The sequence below is a fragment of the Thalia democratica genome, chromosome 2 (genome assembly GCF_965202585.1).
Source record: "Thalia democratica chromosome 2, ktThaDemo2.hap1.1, whole genome shotgun sequence".
NCBI classification, from domain to species: Eukaryota; Metazoa; Chordata; class Thaliacea; order Salpida; family Salpidae; genus Thalia; species Thalia democratica.
Genome location: NC_139166.1, coordinates 88,371,316 through 88,396,667, shown reverse-complemented (window position 1 = coordinate 88,396,667; position 25,352 = coordinate 88,371,316). Strand labels below are relative to the sequence as shown.

General features: G+C 24.6%; 2 protein-coding genes and 1 pseudogene across 2 annotated transcripts; 2 read left to right on the top strand and 1 right to left on the bottom strand.

The window, feature by feature from the left end:
* The first annotated feature begins 515 nt into the window (after positions 1–515).
* Positions 516–1,586, top strand: LOC145829086 (uncharacterized). The gene has a single exon (XM_082936816.1). The coding sequence runs from the start codon at positions 516–518 to the stop codon at positions 1,584–1,586; it is 1,071 nt and encodes a 356-aa protein (XP_082792942.1).
* Positions 1,587–12,708: 11,122 nt separating this feature from the next.
* On the bottom strand, positions 12,709–13,308 carry LOC145829085 (smad nuclear-interacting protein 1 pseudogene; annotated as a pseudogene).
* Positions 13,309–20,115: 6,807 nt separating this feature from the next.
* LOC145829084 (kelch-like protein 26) lies at positions 20,116–21,081 on the top strand. The gene has a single exon (XM_082936814.1). The coding sequence runs from the start codon at positions 20,116–20,118 to the stop codon at positions 21,079–21,081; it is 966 nt and encodes a 321-aa protein (XP_082792940.1).
* Positions 21,082–25,352: the final 4,271 nt, after the last annotated feature.

Sequence of the window (25,352 nt, the reverse complement as noted above, 5' to 3'; positions counted from 1 at the left end):
TCGATAAATTTGACCACACAAGTAAAATTGAAAACAGTATTCAGAGAAAATTGAGAAGTTGGTTTGTAAAAGGTCTAATATCAAAAGAAGTGTATGAATCAACCAAACCTATTGGTTCACAGCGCCCTAAGTTGTATGGACTCCCAAAAACACACAAAAAAGAAGTTCCACTTAGACCCATCTTATCTATGACTAAATCACCAAAATCAAATTTGTCTTCCTTTTTGATTTCCGTTTTAGAACCAGTATTAGAAAAATTCACTACTCACACAGTACCTGATTCTTTTAGTTTTGTTGACAAACTAAAAAGCTTAAATCTTTCCCATCAAAACAACTTTATGGTCTCGTTTGACATTAAAAGTTTGTTTACAAACGTTCCACTTGATGAAGTGATAAATATTTGTTTAGATCAGTTGTACAATTCTGACTTACTTCCGCCTTCTTTCCCAAGATCTGTTTGCAATGATATGCTATGTATGGCCACGAAAAATGTACAATTTAGTTTTAATAATCTCATGTTTCGTCAAATTGACGGCGTAGCGATGGGAAGCCCATTAGGCCCTATTCTTGCTAACATTTTTGTCGGTTACTATGAAAATAGTCTTCTTTCATTAGATAACAGTAAGCCACTTGTATATTATAGGTATGTCGATGATGTTTTTGCTATTTTTACTTCAAAAAATAATGTCAATAAATTTTTTACTTTGCTAAATAAGATGCACAAATGCATAGCTTTTACTGTTGAAGAAGAAGTTTCCGGTAAAATTCACTTTTTAGACATTAACATTACTAGAAACAGTAACAACACCTTTTCTACTTCTGTCTACAGAAAAGAAAATTTTAGTCCACACTACATTTCCTGGAATTCGTTTTGTCCCACTAAACAAAAATTGAAGATCATACAATGCATTACCAACAGAGCTATTAAAATTTGCACTGCTGACTGTTTGAATCTAGAATTTGACAACATCTACAAAATTTTTCTCTCACTAGGTTACCCCGAAACAGTCATCAAGAAGACAATTAAGGCAACTCAGTCCAAAATGAATCGCTTACCCTCTTTCGGCCCACATCCTTGCCCAGTGTACCTCCGCCTTCCTTATATGGGTGAAAACTCAATAGGACTGGCTAAGCAAGCTTCATTGGCTATAAAATCCACCTTTAACAGCGTTTCGCTACGTGTTGTGTACAACACCAACCGCCCACTTAACGGAATCGTAAAAGATGCCACACCTACCCATGATTTGAGTAATGTAGTTTACATATTTAAATGTCATTGCGGAAATGACTACGTAGGTCGTACATCTCAACGTATCCACGTCAGGCGAGAGCAGCATGTCACGAAAAAGCTTAAAAGGTTTATTTTTAATGACGACGTGAAGCCTAAAGGTGAACAGTCATCTATTCATCAGCACCTCCTAAACAACCCTGTTTGTGCCGAGAACTACCTGGATAATAGGTTCGAAATCCTATCCCGAGCTAGAAACACCTACCATCTTTCAGTTCTAGAATCTCTGTTTATTAGATCTCGCGAGCCAAAAATTTGCAAACAAAGAAATTTTTACAATTTAAAACTTTACAAATAAGGTCTTTAGTAGTATTATTTTTGTTGTCGTTATTGTCGTATTTTTTAATGTGCTTTTTATTTAATTTAGTTCAAAGTAAAAATTTCTACTATTTTAAATGTTTTTGTTTCCGCAATTTTTTCTTATAAATTACTTTAAGTTAGTTCAGTACAGCTCTATTCTATTTTTCAAACTTTTTCTAAACAGACTTTTATACTTTATGACGTAACTATTTTTTGTTAGACTTTTCAAATTCATTATATATAACTAAAATTACTCTACAATATTCGTAGTTTTTAGCAATGTTATTCTGAAAAGAGCTAAACGAAATTAATAAATAAACTTTTTTCAAAAATGAGTCAGTTACGTTTAAACTTTTTAATTAAAACCAGTACCAAAACCAAACTATTCGAATAATAACAACATTTATAAAGTTTTCTAGCTACTAACTAAACCATTTAAAATCAAGTGGTAAACGAATTTAAGCTGATTGAACAAAATTCTATACAAAATCACAAATAGAATTGATTTATGATTGAGAAGATTTTGAATTTATGAGCTAAAAAAAGATTTCAAGATTTTAAGCTAGTTCCTTTATTTAACAAAAAAATGATTAAATTTATAAAAGACGGTATAACATTTGCTTTACCTTAAATAAAATTTAAAGTGTCTAATTTAAAAGTTTACATATTAATTTACTAGTATTGATCAGTAAAAGTTATATATATCGTTACTCGGTAAAAAGGTTTATAAGGCAAAAGTTGTTTTACACTTGAAAACACAGACTTTTAGTAAAAGTGTTATTTACTTACTAGCTGTTTTCAGTTAATTTTTTGAAAGTAGGTTTCTTCAAAAAAATATATGTAACTTTTTATCCTTAATATTGTAACTATGTTTCATGAATATAACAAAATATTCTTTGCATTGCTATGTACTTTTTAAACATTTTTAATGTTTTTTTTCTGTTATTTTGTTTTCAGCAAATGACATAGTACTGTTGGTCAAAATTTAGAACATTTTAGTGCCTTTATTAGAACAATTCAAAAGTGTTTACTTATTAACCGAACATTACTATTTTTTAGCTTTAATCATATCTTTATACAGTTTTGTTGCAGTTATTAAACTATTTTTTTAGAAATTATCTGACTAAAAGTTAGCGTAATTATAGTGTATTTGTATTTGCATAAATTACTAAAAGATATAAACAGAGGTAAAACTAAATTTGCTTGTGATTACTTAAAGTAGTTTATTTTAGTAAATGTTAAAATTTACTACGTTTTTCTTTAAATCTAATGTCGTCTCTATAAAGTACATCACTTTGATTTGATTAGCCAGTAAAATTTTGTTTTAAATGTTATTTAAAACTTATGGTAATAAAGCTAAAAACTTTTTAAGTAAAACAAATTTTTATTATATAAAGTTGTATTGAGTCATTTTACAGTTTATGAATCTACTTGTTAAATATTATTGTATTTTTTTAATCTAGAACACTTGTGTGCACACTAAAAAAACACTTGTGTATACATATTAATTTGACGAATAACATAAAAAGTAATTACCCGTGAATAGAGCTACAGTTATTTGTATATAATAAATATACATATCCTGTAGTTTAATTTTACAGCTGTAAACAATGTAGCTTGTATAATTAAGGTATAAGTAATTACAATTAAGTTTAGAATTTAAGTGATAGTTTTATATCGGGATTGTAATGTTAAAGTATACTAAATTAATAAGTTGTAAAGTGTTTTATATAAGTTAAATTTAAAATTAGTTTGAATTAAAAAAAAAAAACATATTGCCTAAAAAGTTACTAAAGTTTATACTTTTGACACAAAATAAGTTTAAAAAAGGTTATATTTGCAGTTTTTACACTTTTTTTAATTTTATAAAGTTTCTTTTAGTTTTTACAGGATTGAAGGTTGAATAGGTGTTGAATAAAAATTATGTTTTGTTTAAATAAATCTTAAAAAAACAGTTATTTTTTATTTTTATACCAGTGCACAACCTTATGATCTTACCTTTATCAATTTATTAACAATTATTAACTAGAAAAAAAAAAATATATAGAAGTTTACAATTTTTTTTTAATTCACGAAATCTTTTAATGACGAAACGTTAATTAAACACAAAATTTAGTTGCAAATTTTTAAATATATCAATAAAATTATTGAATTTTTCTTTATTCGTATAATTTGTTTATAACTGGTGTAAATCAGTATAATTTTAATTTTGCTGCGATATCAACAGTTGTTATAATTTATTAATAAATTAACATTTTAAGTAACTAAAAGATAAACACAGAGTTTTAAAATTTTTATAAAATGTAAAACAATTTTAAAAACTTTCATTTATTGGTATAGAGTTAGTTAAAGTAGTTAATTAATGAGGAAGTTGTTATTATTATGCAAAGTACTGATTTTTACTAGTTGAATTTAATAACAATATCAACAATATTTTTTTTTAAATTATAGGTTTAGTGTTTTCTAACATAAAAAAATAAAGTATTGAAGTAATTGATTTATATTTTGTTACAGAAACTTAACAATGATTAATGATAAGTATTTTACTCGTACAATCAATGATTTTGACCAGTTCAAATTTTCGCTACAAAATGATAAACATTATTATGTCAATATTTAATTTACTTTTTGTTACAAGTTTTTGCTACAAGATTTTAATTACTATAAATTTCAGACTTTTAAAACGAAGCTTGTTGCAAAAAAAAAAAAAAGACTTGAGTTTTAGTCTTCTTTTAATTTGTAAGCTTTAAAAAATAATCAAACATACTCGACAATTAATTATAGACTAAATAGTACTAAGAGTATTAAATTCAATTAGTTATAACATCCCAAATACAAAATTTCTTATAATTTGATAAGGTTAATTGCATCTTTAAAAAATTAGTGCAATAAACTTACTTCAAAGTAAATTAAAGCTTTATTAAGTTTATTGCAATTTTAAATTAAAAAAATTGTTTTAAAATTTTTATATTTAGTTAAAATTTTTATACGGTTAACGCTGATGAAATTTATAAAAATAAAACGTATACATTTTGTTACTCAACTTAATTTATTAAATAATGTCTAAATATTAAAGTTTGTGTTTTATAATTTTTACATATATATCTTTCTAAACAAATAATATATATAATTGTAATATTAAACTTAAAACTTTTTTCACAACTACAAGGTTAAAAAACAATTTGAAAAACAATTTCTAAATAGCTACAAAAATTTTCAGTCTAAAATATTTGTTTTCTATTGCTTAATTAAATTGATTTAGTAATAGCTTTTATCGAATAAAACTTACTACAGTAAAAATACTAAATTTTTGATTAAATTTTTTTAACACATTAAAAAATAAATATTTTGATACTCTATAACTTAAAACAGTGTGTTTTGTTCAAAAACACTTTATCTAAACAGAAGCTTTGTTTTTTTTTTTTGGTATCGTAATAAAGTTTTATTTGATAAATGATAAATGCAAGTATCGATGATTATCAAAAAATATATTATAGCTTGATGAATTTTTTTATATTAATGTCAAAATTGTAATCCAGATGACCAAGTGACGTAACAGGTGTTAAAAATATTGTTATAAATATCTGGTAACAAAATAAATATAACTAACTTGAAAACTTTAAGTAATTGTTAATGCAATGGTAAAACAAGTTTGAACTAACATATGTTATGTTGTATGATAAAAAATAAGGTTTAAAAAAACAAATAATAATGGTAGTTTTAAGTCGGTGGACCAGCTATTTAATTTTTTTTATCTTTAACATACCTTGTGGAAAATTTGATTTGTTTAGCTTGTCATTTAATTCAAGTGCTTTAGCAAATCAATTTAGGTTTATAATAGTTTTTATTTTACCATTAAAAGTTGCTGCAACAAAGTTTTGTTTCTATACTATTAAAACTAAAAAGTAAACTCTAGTTCAGTCTACCAAAATATTGGCTTCAGTGCTAAAATGCATTTCGTGCTGATTTGTACCAGTTCAAATTTTACTCGATGCGAAGAAGTAAATTTCGAAAGTTTATTTTATTTTGTAGTTTTACTTTTATAAATCACTGTTGAAAATACTTGTTCATCACCTCGTGTTTTGGATAACAAAGTATATGTTAAGTCACTTCGTGATTTAAATAACAAAACAAAAATTTTAATAAACTAAATTTGCACATATTTTTTTTTTAATATTTTTGTAAGATTATAGTTAACAACTATTAAAAACTTTACACAAAATACTTCAAATCTGTATTTAAGAGGTCTTCATAAAATCATAGTCATGCAGACAGCTTTTATTACTGATAATAATTAATTAGTAACATTTTGAGACAGATTTTATTAATAGAATGTATATCAATATAGTTATAAAAGATTTTTTATGTATTTCTTAATTTTGTAATTGTAGATTTAATTTGTTCTTTAGATTATTTATCACTATATACATTACCTATTGAACGAGAATACCGTCAAAATATTATTTAGTTAAGTTTTTAGCTTATTAGATTATCTTCTTTTGAAGGGACTAGTTTATACATACCGTATAAAAAAAGTTTATACATACCGTAAAAAGTTATAAAATATAAAGTGAAATACTAAAATTGGTAGAACAACTTTCATACCATTCAAACTTCAGTTTATAGCAATAAAAACATTTTGTGTTGATCTGCTATTTTTCAACTTAATCTTTTTAAACTTTGATAATTAGTTAATTGTTTTTGACGTTTTTTACAATATCACTGATACTACTTCCCATAACTTTTTATCAAAAATGTAAATGATAATCAAAAAAACTATTATATAGTTTGTAATAACATACTACATACATTCAAAATAAAATAATTTAACTTAAAATTGTCAAGATTGCCCCTTTTCAAAACAAAAAGGATGTCTTGAGGAAATTAAAAACTGTTCTAAGTAAACTTAAACATCCCTAAATCATCATTAGGTTTTAGAAATTCTTAAAAAAGTATTTCAATTTACAAAAATAAAATTAAAAGTTTATAAACAAATTATGTCATGAAATAACAAAATTGCAACTAAATCAACTAAACCTTGGTCAAAATCTAAAATAAAAAGTCCCAAAAATTTAAAATAACATAAAAACTAATTGATTTTGTTATATTAAACAAAAAAATCCTGAGTCAGCCTGAGTTTAATTTTCTTTAAACATACTGAGCTACACTGGGTCATACAGGTATTTTCTAAAACTTTAATATACTCTGAGTGTCCTGAGAATCTTAAATGTGTGGCAAGCCTCAGATAAAACAAGTTTTTTATAAGTATCTGATACTAAACAAGTGTATAAAACACAAGATTTAAAAGGTCAAGTTTTCAGGAACTTATTAAAGTATACAAAAAATTTATTTTTTTCTTTATTATTAAAAAATAATGAAATTTTTTTTTTAAGATCCAGGAATGCCTTAATAATTTCATGTTTAAAGATTTTGTACTTGAGTTTGATTAAGTAATTTAACCAATGTTTTGTTTCTAGAGGGTAAAATTAGTGATTACTTTCCAAAGAGGGGTAAATTTTGTAATTAACTACTTAAGGGGGTAAAACATGAAAAAGGTAAAGAAATCGCTGTTTTGAAGTTTTAAATAAATTTTTAGATTTTGTCAACAAAAGTTTGGTAGGTTTTTCTGTATGTAGGGTTCAGACTGTTAAGATTCACATTTAAATATATACATCTTATGCGTGTTTTAAGCAGTCTTTGTTGGTATAAAACTATATAAGTAAAACAATTTGAAAAAAAGTTATTTAATATTAATTAACAAAAAATGTTAAGTTTTTTTAGAATAAGTTTTTTAAATAACTATAGTTTCATCAATACAGCTATATTTCTATAATTTTAATAACAGTTTACACTGATTTTATTATTTTATAGCTCCTTTTGTCAAAAAGTTGGTGCAAAAGTAAATATATTTTTTGGTCAGTATACAGTCATAACTATGGCTAGTTTTCAAGTAGTTATTAGGTTTAGTTTAGACAAAAAATTAACAATCTATTAATTATAAAAATTGATAAGTTTTTATAACTAAAGAATGAACAAAATGTGTCAGTTAAACTTCTAACAAAAAGTAAAATTGATATTTTATTAAACTTTTAAATATTTTAGAACAGCTAAAATGCTTGATTTTGTTCAAACAGAAAAATATTAAAAAGTTAAATTTTATTTTTTATACTTCAAACATTCTTTTACATTGTAAAATGATTAACAATTTTTTTGTAAATTATTTATCATTAATTTTTGTTAGCATTGATATATGCAACAATATTCTAAGTTGTTTCTATTTCTATACCTTTCTTATATCTATTGAATATTCCATAGCACGGACGTCGCCAGGGGTGTTTCAATGCTGCAATTGCACTACCTTAAAATTGTTAACGAAAAAGTTAAGTATCTATAAAGTTTTATATATTTTTAATAATAAAATCTCTTATAAAACTACATTTAGACAACGACCATTTTGCTCACTTCACTGCCACAAAATCTTAGCTGCCTGCCGCAAATGAATCTATAAGGTAGTTAAAAATTCCCTAAAAAAGTACATGCTTTAGTATCTTTTCACAATCTATTGTAAAGGAAATGAAAAGAAAGCTAGGCAGAGCAGAAACAACTCCAATGGAGGCAACTCAAGCAGAGGCGATTCTAGCAGTAACAACTAGAACATGGGTAATTTGAGAGGAAACGGGTCAATTATGCACAAAAACACTTTTGCACGAAGGTTTAAATATGCACAGAGAGACGCTTTTGCACGAGTATTGTTTTGCACGAAAACTGTTCGGAAGGAAGTGTTAACTTTGCACGAGAGTAAAAATATTAATATAACAAAATAAAATTAAAAGAAGAAAAAAAAGTTACCGACCGAGTGTAAGGTTTAAGGGTGACAGTGATAGTACAAAAAATAACAAAGAAAAATATATAAGAAAAAAAAATTTCCAACTGAGAGTAAAGGTTAGGGGTACTAGTGATAGAAAAAAGAATAAAAAAACTTAATAAAAACTATCAACCTAAAAAAATGATTTTTTTTTAATTTTAATTTTCATATAGTCTATAAAAAAAACAATTTAAACTAATTTTTAAGTTACTTTAATTTTTATTAATATTATTTTACCACAGATCTAGAATTTGTTAATACGCTCCGAGGTTTTTTCCTCCGGTTCATTCCGATTCCTTATAGAAAACCAATAAAGCCAAATATCTCATAGTTAGTATTAGAAGGGCAGGATTGCCACAAAACCTGGAACTCCGGAAAAGTCTTGACTTTGACTATTTAGGCTAAAAAACCTTGAACTTAAGAAGTTTTAAATAAAAACCTAAAAAAAACTTTTAAATTGGTGAAAATCACTAAAAGTCCTAGAAACATCTGAAATTTTAAACAACTAAAATAGACCAAAAAACATTCTTTTTTAAAAACCTTGAGAAAATTTTCCAAAAACCAGTGGCAATCCTGGTGGTCATTATGCTATAAAAAGCATATAAATTTGAAAAAAAAAACTTTAATTTCCTTTAATATAGGTGAAGTTAATAAATCAATTTATTAGTTACAAAACTTAATCTAACTTATAAATTTGTTTAAGACTATATTTAAGTTAACATTCTTTTATAAAAAATTATAGGTTATCATTAGATTTGATAAAATTATCTGTCTCTTTATTACAATTTTGTACCTTTTAGCAGATATTTCTCCAAGTATTGAAAGAAATAAGTATAAATAATAAAACTTTAATTATTTTTTTTTTTTAATTTTCCAAATCTGTATACCAGTTCACAGATATAATTCATGTGTTTGATGTATTTTAATTATGATATATTAAGTTTAAAAAGAAATAATTTTACTGTTCCCCAACAATATACTTTATCAAACTTGATCTACATCAAACAGTGTTAATTACATGTTAACAAATAATACACACCTAAAACACACACATTTTAGTAGTTAATTACATAATATATGACAAGTCAATGTTAACAGTATGTGATTTCTTATTTTATTTTTGTGTTAAGCTAATTCATTCAGTAAGATTTGTTTATACTAGTAGATTTACCTGTTGCGTAAATAGTTGTATAAGTTATACTAAATATTATACAACAAACAATAATCTACAATTATGCTCTCTAGTTAACCATAGAAATTCTTTTAACTTGACTTATATTTTCCCAAAAACAATATTCAAAATTAGTCTGTACATAAATCTGCACTCAATAAAACACTGAATTAAATAATACAATAAATGAATATAATAATATTGAATGTAATAATAAATGAATAAACACTTGTTTAAATAAACAACTGTTTACATTTGTTTAAAATAAGTAAACATTATTATACTAAGTTTAATATGCTACCAAAAAATATTGAATCCTGAAAAACCTTATTTAAACAGTTTAGATTTAAAAACTCTAAAATTCTGAAAAAAGCTGGAATTTGAGAATTTGAGAAAAAAATAATTTTTGATAAATCACAAATAACCTAGTAAAACCTGAAGTTTAATATGCTACCAAAAAATATTGAATCCTGAAAAACCTTATTTAAACAGTTTAGACTTAAAAATTCTAAAATTCTAAAAAAAGCTGGAATTTGAGAATTTGAGAAAAATATAATTTTTGATAACTCACAAATAACCCGGTAAAACCTGGAGGTTTTAAACAATAATTTACATCTGAAGTAATGAAATTTAAATTTGACACAAATATCCATCATATATATAGAAAAATCTTAATAATAGATTTTTTAAGCAAAAATACACAATTTAAATTCCTTTGAACTATCTTTTCATATTTTTATACTATATAAGATAATTCTTTACCTTAGACTTAATAGACCTAAAAAATTGTACTTTTGAGAACCTTGAAGAAGTACCTGGAAAACTTTTGGCAATCCTTTATAAATGTAAATTTGAAATCATAATGAAATTAAGAGTATTATTTTATTTAAACTTCAATTAGAATAGTTATAATTTTTTCCTTTTATTTTGCTAGATTAAAAATTACTTATTGTCTATAATGTAAACAAATAAATTCATAAAATAACACAAAATAGACAAGTATAGTTCTACAAAATGTATAGCGGTATGTTACAATTTATATAAATCTTTTTAATAAAGTAAACCAGGACCATATTAAACTTTAATCCGACACAATACTTCCCTTTTTTTAGTTTTCTCAACTTGAGATATTTTATTTATTATTCACTTGAGAAAAAAGTTGCTGCTCAAATAATTAAGTACTAAGTTTTACATGACATTTTAGTTTTGCAAGTTTGAGATTTTTATGTACAAAGTGTAAACTATATGTTATAAAATTAATAAAAAAAATTTAGTACTTCATTTATATTGATTAAGTACTAAACAGTTAATAAACTTAGATAAGTTTAATTATTCAACAAACTTATGAAAAACCAAGTAAGTTTTAGTTTTCTTTAACTAAGGCTAGTTTTGAAACTATTCTTCATTTCAGGCTACTTCTTTTTGATTTTAAAACTTTGTTAATCTTGGTAATTAAGATTTTCATACTAACTGATAGTATGTTAAAAATTTTGGTTTTGTTAGGTTTTTGAGCTTGTTTATGTTAATTTTATAAGCTTTTGGCCCAAATTAACATTTTTTTGTCAATTTTACTAAAACTCAAACTGCTTTTATTGTATTAAAAGAATGGCTACCCATTAATTACATTATTTTATTTAGATCTGATTTGATAAACTAAAATAAAACAAAATCTAACACATCATAGCAAAATAATATACCATTAACAGACACTGTTTATCTTTTAACAGTCTTATAAAAATAATTTTTAAATTTATTTGTTTACAAAGGCAACAATGTGTCTCCCCTAAGGGATCTTCAGGCCTTATTCAAATAAAATTCACATTCTATTTGAATAAGGCCTGAAGATCCATTAAGGGAGAAACATTATTGCCTTTGTAAATAAATTTAAAAATTAACTTTGTATCCAAAACCAAAATTGTCGAGACCTGTTGTGCCCAAGGAGTAATCCTTGCATATATATGTCTTAAAAAAATAGATAAATTTTAATAAAGCACACAATAATCAATATAGTTGACATATATTTTTTTTAGTAAAGTATTAATAAAGTCTGCAACAAATTTGTAAATTGTAAAAATATGAAATATTTAAATTGTAGATCTTAGTTTAAGTGGAAAAAAGAATGCAGGGTCGCCAAAAATCTGGAATCCTAGAAAAACATGAAATTTCACAATAGAAAAAAACTTGAAAAACCTTAAGTTAAGAAAAAAATCTAAATTTTTAAACACAAATCTATTAATATAGTAGGAAATGTTTTCAAAATGACACTTGTATTAGTAAATTTTAAATATAACTAGTAATAAATAAAAAATTAAATACCTTAAAATAATTTTAGATACTTTATTAAAAAAGAAAGCTAAGTAAACACTAAAAGAAGAAAAGACTAGCTTTTTTTTCTAAAACTAATTACATTCTTAGATACTTTTGAGTTTTACTAAAAATTTATTTATTTTTTATTCAGGCAAAGTTTAAAAGTTTTTTGTCTGAACTTTTAGTTTTAGAATTCTCATGATGTAAAGTAAAATGAAAAATTGCAGAAATTTAATTAAAAAGTATTATTTTTTTATAAATAGTTTTAAGAGTTGCTAGTTTTTTGACCTTTTTTACTGGTTTTATTATAATAATATCTATATGTTACTATTATTTTTAAAAATATTATCTTCAATTAGCTTTGTATTCTACTGATTATTATAGCTGAGTCAGTTAAGGTTGACAATAGAAATATTTGTTAAGTATTTTATCCTTACTATAATTAGATACCATTTATAAAAAAACGTATGGTAATTCATAATAAGTATAACTATAATTAAAAAACATCCTACTATCTTAAATTAATTATATTTTAAGCAATAAATATTACATATAATGTGAAACTTTATATTAAATAAAATTTACATAAAATACAAAAGCTTGTTGTAAATTTACACTTTTATTAGAATTAGTATTTAAGAACACTGATAAATTTAAGTTTTATCTAATAAACAAATACTGCGTCATTTGGTAGTCCTAAATAGGGCATAACAAATTAAAACAGTAAACAAATAGTCTAATTTCAACAACAACAGTTTAATTTATTCACTACATCATTTAGTCACCGTTTATAACAACATATTCCCTTTGTGATAGACCAAATTGTAGGTTATCTTTTTCTTTCAATTCGTAGTATCTTCTCGGCTTAATTTTGTCCCCATTCAGAAAATTTCCATTTGTGCTGTTGAGGTCAAATATATAAGGCAGGACGACCTTTTTCTCAACACCGCGTATTTTTCTACTTACTTCTCTGTACTGAAATACGCAGTGTTGCTGGCTTATTGATGGGTGATGAATTGGAATATCGCAGATTCTTGAATTGCTTCCCATCAAAAACGCGCTTTGTCGGTGCATGTGAAGAGGTTTAAAATGTTCATCATTTCTGAAAACATACAACCTCCATTTTGTCTTAAACATTGAGGCCTCCGGAGGCTCGTTGTAGTTTATAACGACGCCCTTGTAAGTGTTGGTGTCAGCAGTGAGGTTTCCACTTAACCCTAGGTTTGGCTTTTCTCTCTTAACAAGTCTCTTGATATCTGAGCGAGGGTTCTTCTTTACTGATGATAATGATAGTTTTAATCCTGCTTTTGTTTGAAGTCGCTTGCGAGGACTTCTTTTTTCGGTCGACTTTACTGTTGTTTGTCTTGCGCGTGTCATTGTGAAATGATTAATTTTACATAAATATCAAGTTTATGAACAAAAAATGTTAACAGTTACGGACTTTGGCGAAGTTGCCCACTAGTGGCGCAAAAGATAAATTTATTTTATTTTCAGGGACCATAATCTTCTTAAGTTTAAAAATTTCATAGCATTAATGTGAAATTGGAATTTGTTTCATAAGAATTTTATTAAAACTAGCCATAAATTTTTGCAATCAAGACCTAAGTTTTAAATCATGAATAAAGTTCATTTGTTTTAATTTTAACTATTATAATTGGATAAATATGTGACTATTTCCATATAAATATACTAATTGTGTTTTGAAGCTAGTAGAACAAGTTATAAAAAAAATAAAGAATTATGAACATGTAATAACTGTTAGATCGTTTTAAGTGAAACTGTCATGCTCGAGTAAATATGTGTATACAACTTTGCATTACTAAAATTCTACAAAAGGAATCTAGCACAAGAAATAAAGTAATTGTTTAAATGAAAATAATTAGATATTGAAATAAGTTTTTTTTTTACATTCAAAAAATCAAAAGGTTATTATTTAGTCAAACTATATTTAAAACAGTTACAAAAGTATAGTTAGCATAAAATTAGTTAAAAGTTTTATTTTCTGAATTTAAAAGAATTATGTAATTGTAGCTAATTTTGCTAGATGATTTAATAAATTTGTAAAATAAGCCTACATGTTTATAAGTTCAATTGGGTATGAAAAAAAAACCTAGATATTTGTTCCATATTATAAATCTCTTTAATAATTATTAAATAAATTATATTCTGAAACTTACAGAGACAGACAAATAAGAGATGCTAGATTTAAATGGTTTTTGAAATAAAGTTACATGCTTAAAGACATTGTATAAATAAAAGCAAATAAAATTATATTTTCATAAACAACTTTAAAATGTGGAAACATTGTTGTGTAAAAACTTTTAAAGACTTTGTATTTGGTTACATTAACACATTAGCATTGTCTCAATATAAATTTTATTTTTTTTAGTTGTGTGAACATTGAACATTTGTTATGTCTAAATTATTGAGATCAACTAATTCTAAGAGAAAAAGAGTCAGCATCAATTAAAAAAAAAACATATTTGTATTTTTTTTATTAAAGTAAAAAGATTTTATACAAAATCTATATACAAGTCAAAAACTATTTAAAATGATAGTTGTGTCAAATTCTTGATTTGATAGAGATTTTGAAAATTGTCCTTTTCTAGTTAACCAAATCACAATTTAAAAAATAAAAACTTTAACAAATGTTTTTTGCTTACAGTAAGTCATTTAACTTCAATGAAAGCATTAATATTTAAACAGAATTAGATCATAGTTTTTAAGCTGTTTGTTAAAAAATTTGTAAGTACAACAGGGTTGCCACTAACTCAAATAAGTCTGGGAAACTCAGAGAATTTTATTATTTTATTATTCTTAGTAAAATTCAGGGCAGATTTGATTTTTTCTATAAAATTCTGGAAAGTATTAAATTTCTTTTTAATCTGTTGGAAAATATTTCTAATTATATAATGAGATTTGGTTAATCCAGTTTGAATATTTTGTTCAAAAAATTAGTTTTATTTATTTTTAAGTGCTTAATTAGAAATTATTTAGCCTTGTGGCTAGTTATTCAATATTCTTAGAATTGAAATTGTAGTTTTTATCTTAAGCTTTAAGTTTATATTTATCACTGAATTGCCAAACACTCAGTGAACTCAGGTAAACTTAGGGAAAATTCAAATTATAGATAATCTCAGGAAGACTCTGGAAATTTTGATTTTTTTTTAACTCAGAAAAACTCAGGGCAGTTATGATATTCTAAAACAATTTCAAGAAAGTGTTAAAATTTTTTTTAAATCTCAGGGAAAATTTTTTCTAGTATACAATGATATTAAGTTAATCTAGTTTCAATATTTTGTTCAAAAAGATTATTTTTCTTTATTTTCAAGTACTTATTTAGAAATTTTTCAGACAAAATTTTTCAGACATGTGGCTAATTTTTTAATATTCTTAAAATTAACATTGTAGTTTTCTGTTTAATTTAAAATATATTTTTATCATGACTTAACTTAAACAAAAACAAACACGTTAAAGAAATGAAAGTTGTGCTTAACTATGAAAAGCTTAATACACTCTAATTCTAATGTGAGCATTTCAATATGTTTTATAGTTTTTATTTTTTGCTGATTTAATCTGAAAAATTTCTAAAATATGAGTTAAAAACAGTTTAAAACTTAAAAAAAAAGTTAGCTGCATCATGAAGATTTTAAGCATAGGTTACTAGAAGATTGATAAACAAAAATTTAAATATAAATTGATTTAGATAATACTGAGGTATTAGTAATTTGCGCCAGAAAAAAAAAAAATTAAGGACTTGAATAAAACCTCAGGGAAGTTTATGGTCACTCAGGGAGAATTTTTTGACTCAAAGAGTGTCAACCCTGTCTTTTAGTGTAAACAGGGTTTAACAATCGTACACAGCCAGCTACAATTGTTAAATTAACTCTTAAACAACAAAAACTACCTTAAACTGTTCTTTTTTATAAATCAAACAACCTGATCAATTTGATATGAAATTCAGTTTGATATGAAATTACTCAGCACATCTGATGTGTTGACTCTGCATATTAAACAATGTATTAGAAATAAGTTAAAATTATTATTAAACTAAAATTATAGTTTTGAATATAGTTATGCTTAAAGATTTTATCAAGTGCAAAGTTTTTTACAGTTTCAAATTTAGTTGCTTTTAATTATTGAGTTTATGTAGTTACTACAATTTATAAAAAACAAAACAGAAAATATTTTGTTTCTAAAACTTAAAATTAACATACTTATCTAAATACTGTTTTGTACTGTTCTTGTTTTTTTTTTTATTCTAAAATTTTTTGAGGAAAAAACTTTCTAAATGTAAACTTTAAAACTGAGTTTAACTTCTGCCCAATGTCTGACACCACTGTGTACATTTATCTAAATGGATAAAAAACTAATGCTTTGAAGTTTCTGATGATGTTAAAATACTTTTTTGGTCAGAAAAAAGGTCATTTTAATCCTTTGTAAAGTTATGAACTGTGTTTAAATGAAAAATACTTTTTTAGTATAGATAAAGGTCATTTTTAATGTGTTTTATGTTATTGTCTATGTTTGAATGTAAAATACTTTTGAAGGTCTTCTTAGGTCATTTTTAATGTTCCTAATTTCAAAAAATAAAAGAAACTTTTTAAGGTTTTACTGCAGTTAAACGAGTATAAAGGAGGTTCTAAACATGTTGACCTTTGAATTAAATATGTTTCAAAACCTGATACTTTTGAAAACAACTTTGCAATTGTCATCTTGGTCCATATATATCCAAAAAATTTGGAGTCCTGAAAAAACCTTGAACAACCTGTAATTCTACAAATTAAGGCAAAAAAAACCTGGAATTTTAAACAACATCACTAAAAAATCTGAACAAAACTTTGAATATGTTATTATCAATACTGCATTATGTATTTTTAAGAGGGCTGCAGTACAATATAAGTAGTAGAGTCTCATGATATATGTTCTGGCTTTGGAATTGAATAACAGTGGTTTGTAGGAAGTTTTCCTTTTTTCAAACAGTGACACTCCTAATTTTAATTTTAATAAAAAAAAAACAATTTTGTTCAAATAAGTTAGTGAAAGTTGTTGTTGTTATTATAGTGTAAGTTTTCAGAGAAGATAGAGGGTTGAAAAATGTTTTCGGAAAATTTTCTCCAGGTTTTTCAAAATTTCCTTTAGATTTTTTATATACACATTTTATGGTCTATTTTTACTATAAAGTTAAGTTTAAGGTAGAAACTGTGAAAATAGTATAAAAAAATTGAAAAAAACATTTCAAAAAGTTATTTCATATGTGTTTTTTAATAAACAGATTTTTGATGAAGACAAAAATTTTTTATCTATTGGAAAGATTTTTTGAGACAAATTGAAGTTTTCCTGATTAACATTTTATAATTGTTAAGAATTCGAGGTTTGTTTTTTAATTCTCAAATTCAAGTTTTTTCCAGGTTTCAATGTTTTTTGGCAACGATGCAGATAGATTATGCAAATTAGTCACTTATTATGTAACAGCACTTTTGAAATATAAATGCATACTGGTAGATCAAATACAAAAGAAAACCTTAAAAATATGAGACTAAAAGTATTATGGAGAATTATACAAGTATTTTTGGTTTACTATTATTAATGCTTTATAAACGTCATTTATAATATTAGAAGTTCCAAAATGTGTCCCTATTTTATCATCTATGTACTCTATAAACTATTACAAACTTATTAATTTTTTGAAAACCAAAGTTATAATAAGAGTACTGAACGATTTTTAAAACAATAAACTTTGCTTATTTTATTTTTTGCTATTTTTTATAAGCAGATTTATAAGGTAAATAATGTTATGAAAATAAGCAGAAAATAAAATCTTTCAGAAATACACTTAACTCCTTAAAATTTTAACATTTGTACTCTATTATAATAAAGCTTTTTCATGTTTTAACAAACTATGTTTAGTCAGTTCTAGTGCAAAAACTGTTGTAATGTCCTTATAAAAGCAGTAAAACTAGTTTTGTGCTCCTACTATTAAAATACAGTTGAACAAAGTTTTTTGTAGTTTAGTGTGCAAAAAATTTTCAAGAGATTCCAAACAACTGATTTTAAGTTTTGTATCATTGATATTAATGTTTTATTTATGTTTTACTACTTAATTTTATTTATACATTTTAATGATTTTCTGCAAATAGTTATGTTGTTGAATTTTTTTACAGCCAAATATTACTTAAATATGTATTTTACAATATATAACGTTGCAGACTTTAATATTAAAATGAATAAACATACATTGCAACAAAATGGAGATTCATACACAACTGAACTATATAAAAAGAGCACAACAAATAATAAAAAACTTAGTTTTCAAGATCTGTGTAAAGAAAGTATTAGGCAACAATTTCATGATTTGAAACTTGGTAAGTTTGTTCTTAATAATCTTATAGTAGTGAAGCTAAATAAAAAATACTAAAAAATATATAATTTTCTTTAAATTGATTATGTTAAAAGATCGTCATTAATTTAAACCGACAAAAACATATATTTTTCTGTAACTGTTACAATATTTTGAATTCAAAATATATAACCTTAAGTAGCTAAGATAACCAATTTGTTTAAAAGATAAGAATACGTCTTTGCTTGATAATTAACTAACTTTAAGTATTATAATTATATTTTTTTTCTTAAATTAATTATATTATATATTTTTATAATAGCTCAGAAATACATAAAACTTAAATATATATAGTTTTAGTTACTTACTATTATATTTGACATTACTATTATAAAAAAACTTACAGAACAAGTTAACTAACTTTAAAGTATGTTACTTAAACACCAAGTTGAAAAAAATAGTAATTTTACCAATATCCTTTACTAATTAAAAACTTTCGATTCATATTGAATACAAATGTATATAAGTTATAATTTTTAAACAAAAATCGGACTCACAGTTTCAAGTAAAAAATTTTTATTATTAATTTTTAAAACTATATTTTACGTGGAAATTTACTTACATATCATTAAGGATTTAAAAACAAATTAATTGTCAGGGAAATGAAATAATTTTTTAAATTGATAAAAAATAGTTTACTATTCTAGCCTTACGGAGTTGATAGGAAAATAAAACTTAGTAAAAAGCATATCTATTTTTGTTATTCCATAATTCAGATTTTTTTTAAAATGGAATAGTTAGTAACTAAACGTTTAAAAAATTTGTTGATGATTTATAAAGTGTAAACTTATATTAGTTCCGTTTTAGTATTATATAATGTTTTTGTTTGCAACGGTCATTACTACCAAACAAAACTAGGTAATAACAATACAGTAACAATTTTGGCTCATTGCGTCTAAATATTTATAAATTTTCTTAAACATTAAGGTTTTAGTTCAAAAAAGATTTATAATTATTTTTACAACAGCCATGTAGACTATTTTCTTATTATTGTACTTACATTAATTTCTTTCTAAAAATATATTATTTTAACTACTAAAGCAAATTTCAATAATTTATAATTTTAAAAGATAACGTAATAAAATCAAAAAAAAAATTTATTTATGCTTTGAAATTTAAATAGAAAAATTGTGAAAAGTCTTTTAGTTTTATGTAATATTTTTGATAGTATATCAATAAACTAATTAAATATTGGTTAATGGTTAATTTTAACATTTTTTATTTGTTGTGAACTTAATTGTATCCTAGTAAGTAATAATGAAGAAAAATATGATTATTAGAATATTAAATATACATAAGAAAAAAGCGGAGTACTAATTGCTAAAATTTACACAGAAAACAAAAAAACTATTGAAGGAAGTTTAAGTAAAACATTGGAGGTTAGCAAAGTTTTGTTGGACAAAAGAATAGAAAATCAAACAAGTAAATGTATTGAAGAAAAGGTAACTGCTCTAAACTGTATATCATGCTTTGCTTTATCTCAACTTTTTAAACTCCAACAACTTTTTGAAACATCTTTACGCGTTATTGATCGTTGGTTTACAACTGTTGCTGATTCAGAAAATTTTTTGGAGTTAAATTTTGCATTAGTAGCTACAATATTAAACAGTTCTGGGTTATTAATTGATTCAGAACTGCAAGTATTCAATGTTATGAATGTTTGGTTGAACCATAAAAGTATTGAACGGAGTAAACATGCAAAATATCTCTTGCAAAGAGTCAGGCTTTCATTACTAACTGTTCCTGCTTTGAAAAATATTTTAGACGAAAACTTATGGATAGTCATGAATCATGAATGTTCTGAAGTTGTAAAGAAAGTAATAACGTACAAAAACAAATATCCTTTTAACTCTACCAATACTTTACCTACAATCAGGTACTGTAATCAATGGGACTTTAATTTTATCATTGCTGGAGGTAAACGTAGACATGTTATCAGGGATGATTTTATTATCGATGGTAACGATTTTTCAAGAATTAACAGTTTACCAACAACAAACTATGGAAGAGATGGTTCGCAAATTTTTTGCATCAAAGGCCAAATTTACGTAGTTGGTGGTTATGATAACAACTACAACCCAGTAATTCCTATTGAAAAATATTCACCTTCTACTAAAACTTGGGATATTATAGGAGAAATGAGTGATAGGCGTATAAATTTTTGTGCATGTTCATTTATTGATGATGTTTATGTATTAGGTGGTATTAGTTTACACTTAGATGGTGATAATAGTTCTTGTGTAAAGTTTTGTACAATTGTTAAAAAATGGAAAGAAATTGCTGAAATGAACGTGACGAGACAACATGCATCAAGTGTTGTTTTTGAAGGAAGAATTGTCGTTTCTGGTGGATACAACATGAATGATGGAAATTTGAACACTGTTGAGGCATATGATCATATTGACGATTCATGGAAGTATATGCCAAACATGATTGAGAGGAGAGACTGTCATAAATCAGTTGCTATTAAGAATAAGCTTTTTTTACTCGGTCGTTTGATGTTTGATAGCTGTATTGAAGTTTTCGATTCACACTGTAACCAATTTGTTTTGATAGAAAATACCAAAGGACTGAGTAAACACATGGCTGACATTTCAGACGTCATTTCAGTTGGAAATAAAATTGTCATTTTTAGCAACGAAGAAGGGTGTGTGTTGATATATGACGTTGAAACTAATAAGTGGTCAAGAAAATCGTGTGAAGCAACAAAAACTATGGAACAGTTTTCTTGTTCTGCACTACCAAAATAAAAAATTAAGTTTGTGACAAAGTTTAAAACAAGTTTAAAATGTTTTTGCATTGATTTTGACGACTCTTATTGTTGTTTGATTTAGTTTAAAGTTTGTTGTCTTAAAAACTTATCTAAAATTAATGATTGTTGTTTTCTCAAATAGCTAAATATTAAGAAAATTTGAAAGTTTATAAGCTAATCTTAATAAGCATAAAAACAAAAAGTTTTAAGATTACAATTTAGATTTCTTCTTCAGCTATTTTCTTTTGAATTTATTTTTGGTTTTTTATTTCGAACTTTTAAATAATTTTTCTAAATATTTAAGTTTGACACGTTGTTTTGATTAATAAATAAATACAAGATAACAAAAGCAATTTATATTTATTTACGTCTTGTTTTTTTAAAGATACTATTTTATATTTAACTTTAAGTTAGCTTAATTAGAGTTTGTGTTCAACCTTGTAAGCTTAAAGAGCCTAATAGTTTCATATAAATTTACCATGTTTTAAACCAACTTACTTGTAATTCTTATTTTTATTGAAACTATTTAATTTAATTACTTTATAACAAATTCTATCGGCTTCAAAGACAATTAAAAGCTCGAAAACGGTTGCAATAAAATTGTAATTGGAAAAAACTAACATTAATTGGTCATAAAAGACGTTTACCTTATAAAAAAAAACTAAGCTTATAACATTTTGTTTTAGAAATATGTAATTAATTTTAGTTAGTTTAATCCAAAAGATTTAATTTGCTGAAAATTAGTTAAAGCTATTTTAATGTTATCTTTAATAAGTAATAATTTAGAAATGTTAGATGTTTTTGAATAATAAATTTAATGGTTTAGAAAAAAACTCAGATGATTTTTTTGAATTCTAGCAACCCTGCTAGGCATAAGATCATTGTTTAAAAAAGCATTCAATGTTGACATCAGACTCGGAAAAAGCACTTTTTGTATTGTTTTACTATTAATTATCATAATTTTAATATAATTTCAAAAGTTTCCACATAAAGCACACTTTCCACATTCATCTGTTTTGTTGTTATCTTTTATGTAAAATTATCTTTGTTTATTAATGTATTTTCACTGTTTTAAGTCTCTTATAAGTTAATCTTCTTAATTCTGTATTATTACATTTTTTTATTTTTGTTAAAGTTTATAAATTGTTTCAAGCTAGTTGCCAAAGTCACTTTGTTTAGATAGTTTTTTGATATTTGTTTTAGGATTTGTATCATATACTCCATATAGTATACTTTCTGTGGAAACTTTTGAAAGTATAATAAAAGTATAAGTAATAGTAAAACAATACAAAATATGAAAACTAAACATCATTCAAATTGCAAAAGTTCTGCAATATATGCAGCTACAAACATCAAATGCAAATATTTATAAATTGGACAAACTATAAACAGCTTTACTATGAGGTTGACTGCCCACTGAAATAAAGGAAAAACAATAAAACTTAACTAAACCATGAAATAAGAGACAAACTGTTTCTAATTATACTAAAAAAAAAATTTCATGAAAGTAAACTAGAACAGATTAAAAATGCATAATCATTTTATTAAGTTAAAACAACAAGCCTTAAAGTAAAAAGTGTTGTTGTTTTAGGATCTTTATTACATACTTTATCTTATTCATTAAAAGTTTTATTCATTTTTTTATTACTAAAACTTGATCTACTGCATTGAATTTTCAAGTTAATTAGTGCATTTTCATAATCCTCTGTATTTTATTTAATTATATAAGTATGTAAGCTTCTGATAAAATTATCTCTCTAAAACAGGGGTCGGCAAACTGCGGCCCGCGGGCCAAACGCGGCCCGTGAAGGGTAAATCTATGGCCCGCCAGCACATAATTTTTTTAATGGAATGCGGCCCATGAAAGAAAATTTTGCGGCCCGCGAGCATGTAAATGTGGTCAGCTGAGCAAAAATATATTTTGAGTTTTTTTATTTTTTTGATAAATTTTGTCTTAAGTTCTTGTATAACATTTTAAAACAGTTAAAAGACTTTACTGATTTAGCTTAAAATGTGAAAAAGACAGAAAAAGACAGGTTAGCATTCTACCAGGTTTTTTTTTTCTTAATTTAATGATACCTTTTTTTTTGCAACAGCAAATTATTTTCTAAAAAAAAGTTTAAAAAGTGCTTCGAATTAGTAAAATAATTATTTAATACCTATTCGTTAAAAACTAAATACACATGTTTTCCGTTTTGTATAAAAGTAATGCACAGAAATTATCTAAAACGTCATGTCTTTAGATTAGTTTTTTTTACGCGTTTTTTATACCTGATTTTTTATAAGAGATACTTTATTTCTAAATGCTATATTACAGATTACGCAAAAACATTTAAAAAAAAAATAATATTAATAATAAGAAGAAATAAGGTTAGATTTATTTTGGTTTTGACACCTATGATTATTTAGAAGTTCCCTTTGCATTTTTTTTAATTCCTGTGCACAACAATGAACTAAGATGCCAATATTTAAAACCACTTTTTATTCAATACTTAATGAGATAAAATTTAGTTTATGCATAATTTTCTAACATTATTGTTTCTACATGTATTATCTAAGTTGTATTATTATGTAATACAGAAACAAATAAAACAATATATATGATATAAATTAAAAAAGATTTTGTTAGGTATACTTTTTGATTTTTCATGCCATGCTTTTTTACAAAATAAGTTAATTTTTATGCGTTGCTTACTAATATAAACAGTTGCTGTTTTTTGGAACTACCTATTTAATACAAACTAGATTGAGAACTGGTAATTTATTAAGTTTCTACATTTTTTATCTAAATAGTTCAAATTCAACAAAATAAACAAATAAAAATTGCCACACAATCAGACTAGGACTGTTTGATGATCTCACACCAATTTATTAATTTTCAGTTTTTGGCTTGAATTGCTTTTTGTATGCTAAAATATCAGACTAGTTTTGGTCACCCGGACTGACTGTTTTGCTTTAACAACAGGTAAATTAAATTAATGATGTATGTTTTGTTCAATGCACAGTGTTGGTTTAAATTAGAGTATATTTCAAATTTTAAGTCTTTCAGCTGGTATAACTTGAATTATTTTTAATATTAATTGTATACATATAAGTGTGAACAGTAAGTGTTGTTAAAAATCCCGGAAAAGCTTGGAATTTGACAATGTGTACTTAAAAATCTGAAAAACCCGGAATTTAAAAAAAAATTTACATGTAAAGTAATGAAATTTCGATTTGACACAAAAAATCTACCATATAAATACTTTTTATTAAATAACGCATTTAAGGTATCTTAACAGTATCTTTTACTTTTTTAGTATCTTTTAAGACATTTTTTTTACCTTTAACTTAATTATATACTTAATATAGAAACAAAAAGTTGTACTTTAAAAAACTTTATATTGGTGCATTGCACAATTGCTTTTAAATATCTTTACCCATTGTTGTGCTTTGTATTGGAACTAAACCTAGAAATTCTTCTAAATTGTCAATATTCGTAAAAACACCTGTAATAAATATTCTAAAAATAGCAATACCTGTTGTATCAGTATGCGCATCTTAACAGATTGATTAAAGTCCTAATTTGGTTTATGCGGCTTTATAATTTTCAGACATTTCCTAAACACGACTTTTAGTTGATATTGAAAAAAAAACTAAAATATTTTACTAACGCAAACACAAATTATTTAAATATGTTTTCAACAAATAACGGTATGCTTTTTAAGTAAACAATTTTGCTACTTTATAATTTGCCTAAACAGTTTTTTATGATCAGTCTGTAGTTACTGATTATTTTATTGATTAATTATGTGCGTTGTTGAAACTGACTCAAGCAAATTGTTTTTTTCTTTTTCGTTTCTCGCAATATTTCTAAACTAACGTAATATAGTTCTCACAGCTCGTTTTATAATTCACATTTGCTCTTTTTAAATGGAATATTTTTATTGCAGATCAAGAATTGCTAGAATGCTCAACAAAAAAGAGGTTATTAAAATTTTTAAATTTGTTTAAAATGTTTAAAAACTTTATGGTCCATTCAAGCTGAATTACAATAATTTTTTTAGTTATATAATAAATCCAATGTTTATAAACTTGGGTATTTCTTAATTTTGTGAACTTATTTTAAACAAGGTTGCCAAACAAACAGGCTAGTTTTTTTTTTAATTCAGACTAGGTTAAAGCTGTTTAAAAGATTTTTATAAAATTCAGGTGTATCTGAAACTTTTATTTCAAACTTTTTAAATAAATTTTCGAATTCTCAGAATAGTTTTTATGACTGTAGTGTAG

Excerpts from the sequence above, each read along its gene's own strand:
- LOC145829084 (XM_082936814.1), top strand. The coding sequence starts at position 20,116 with ATGAATCATGAATGTTCTGAAGTTGTAAAGAAAGTAATAACGTACAAA.
- LOC145829086 (XM_082936816.1), top strand. The coding sequence starts at position 516 with ATGTTTCGTCAAATTGACGGCGTAGCGATGGGAAGCCCATTAGGCCCT.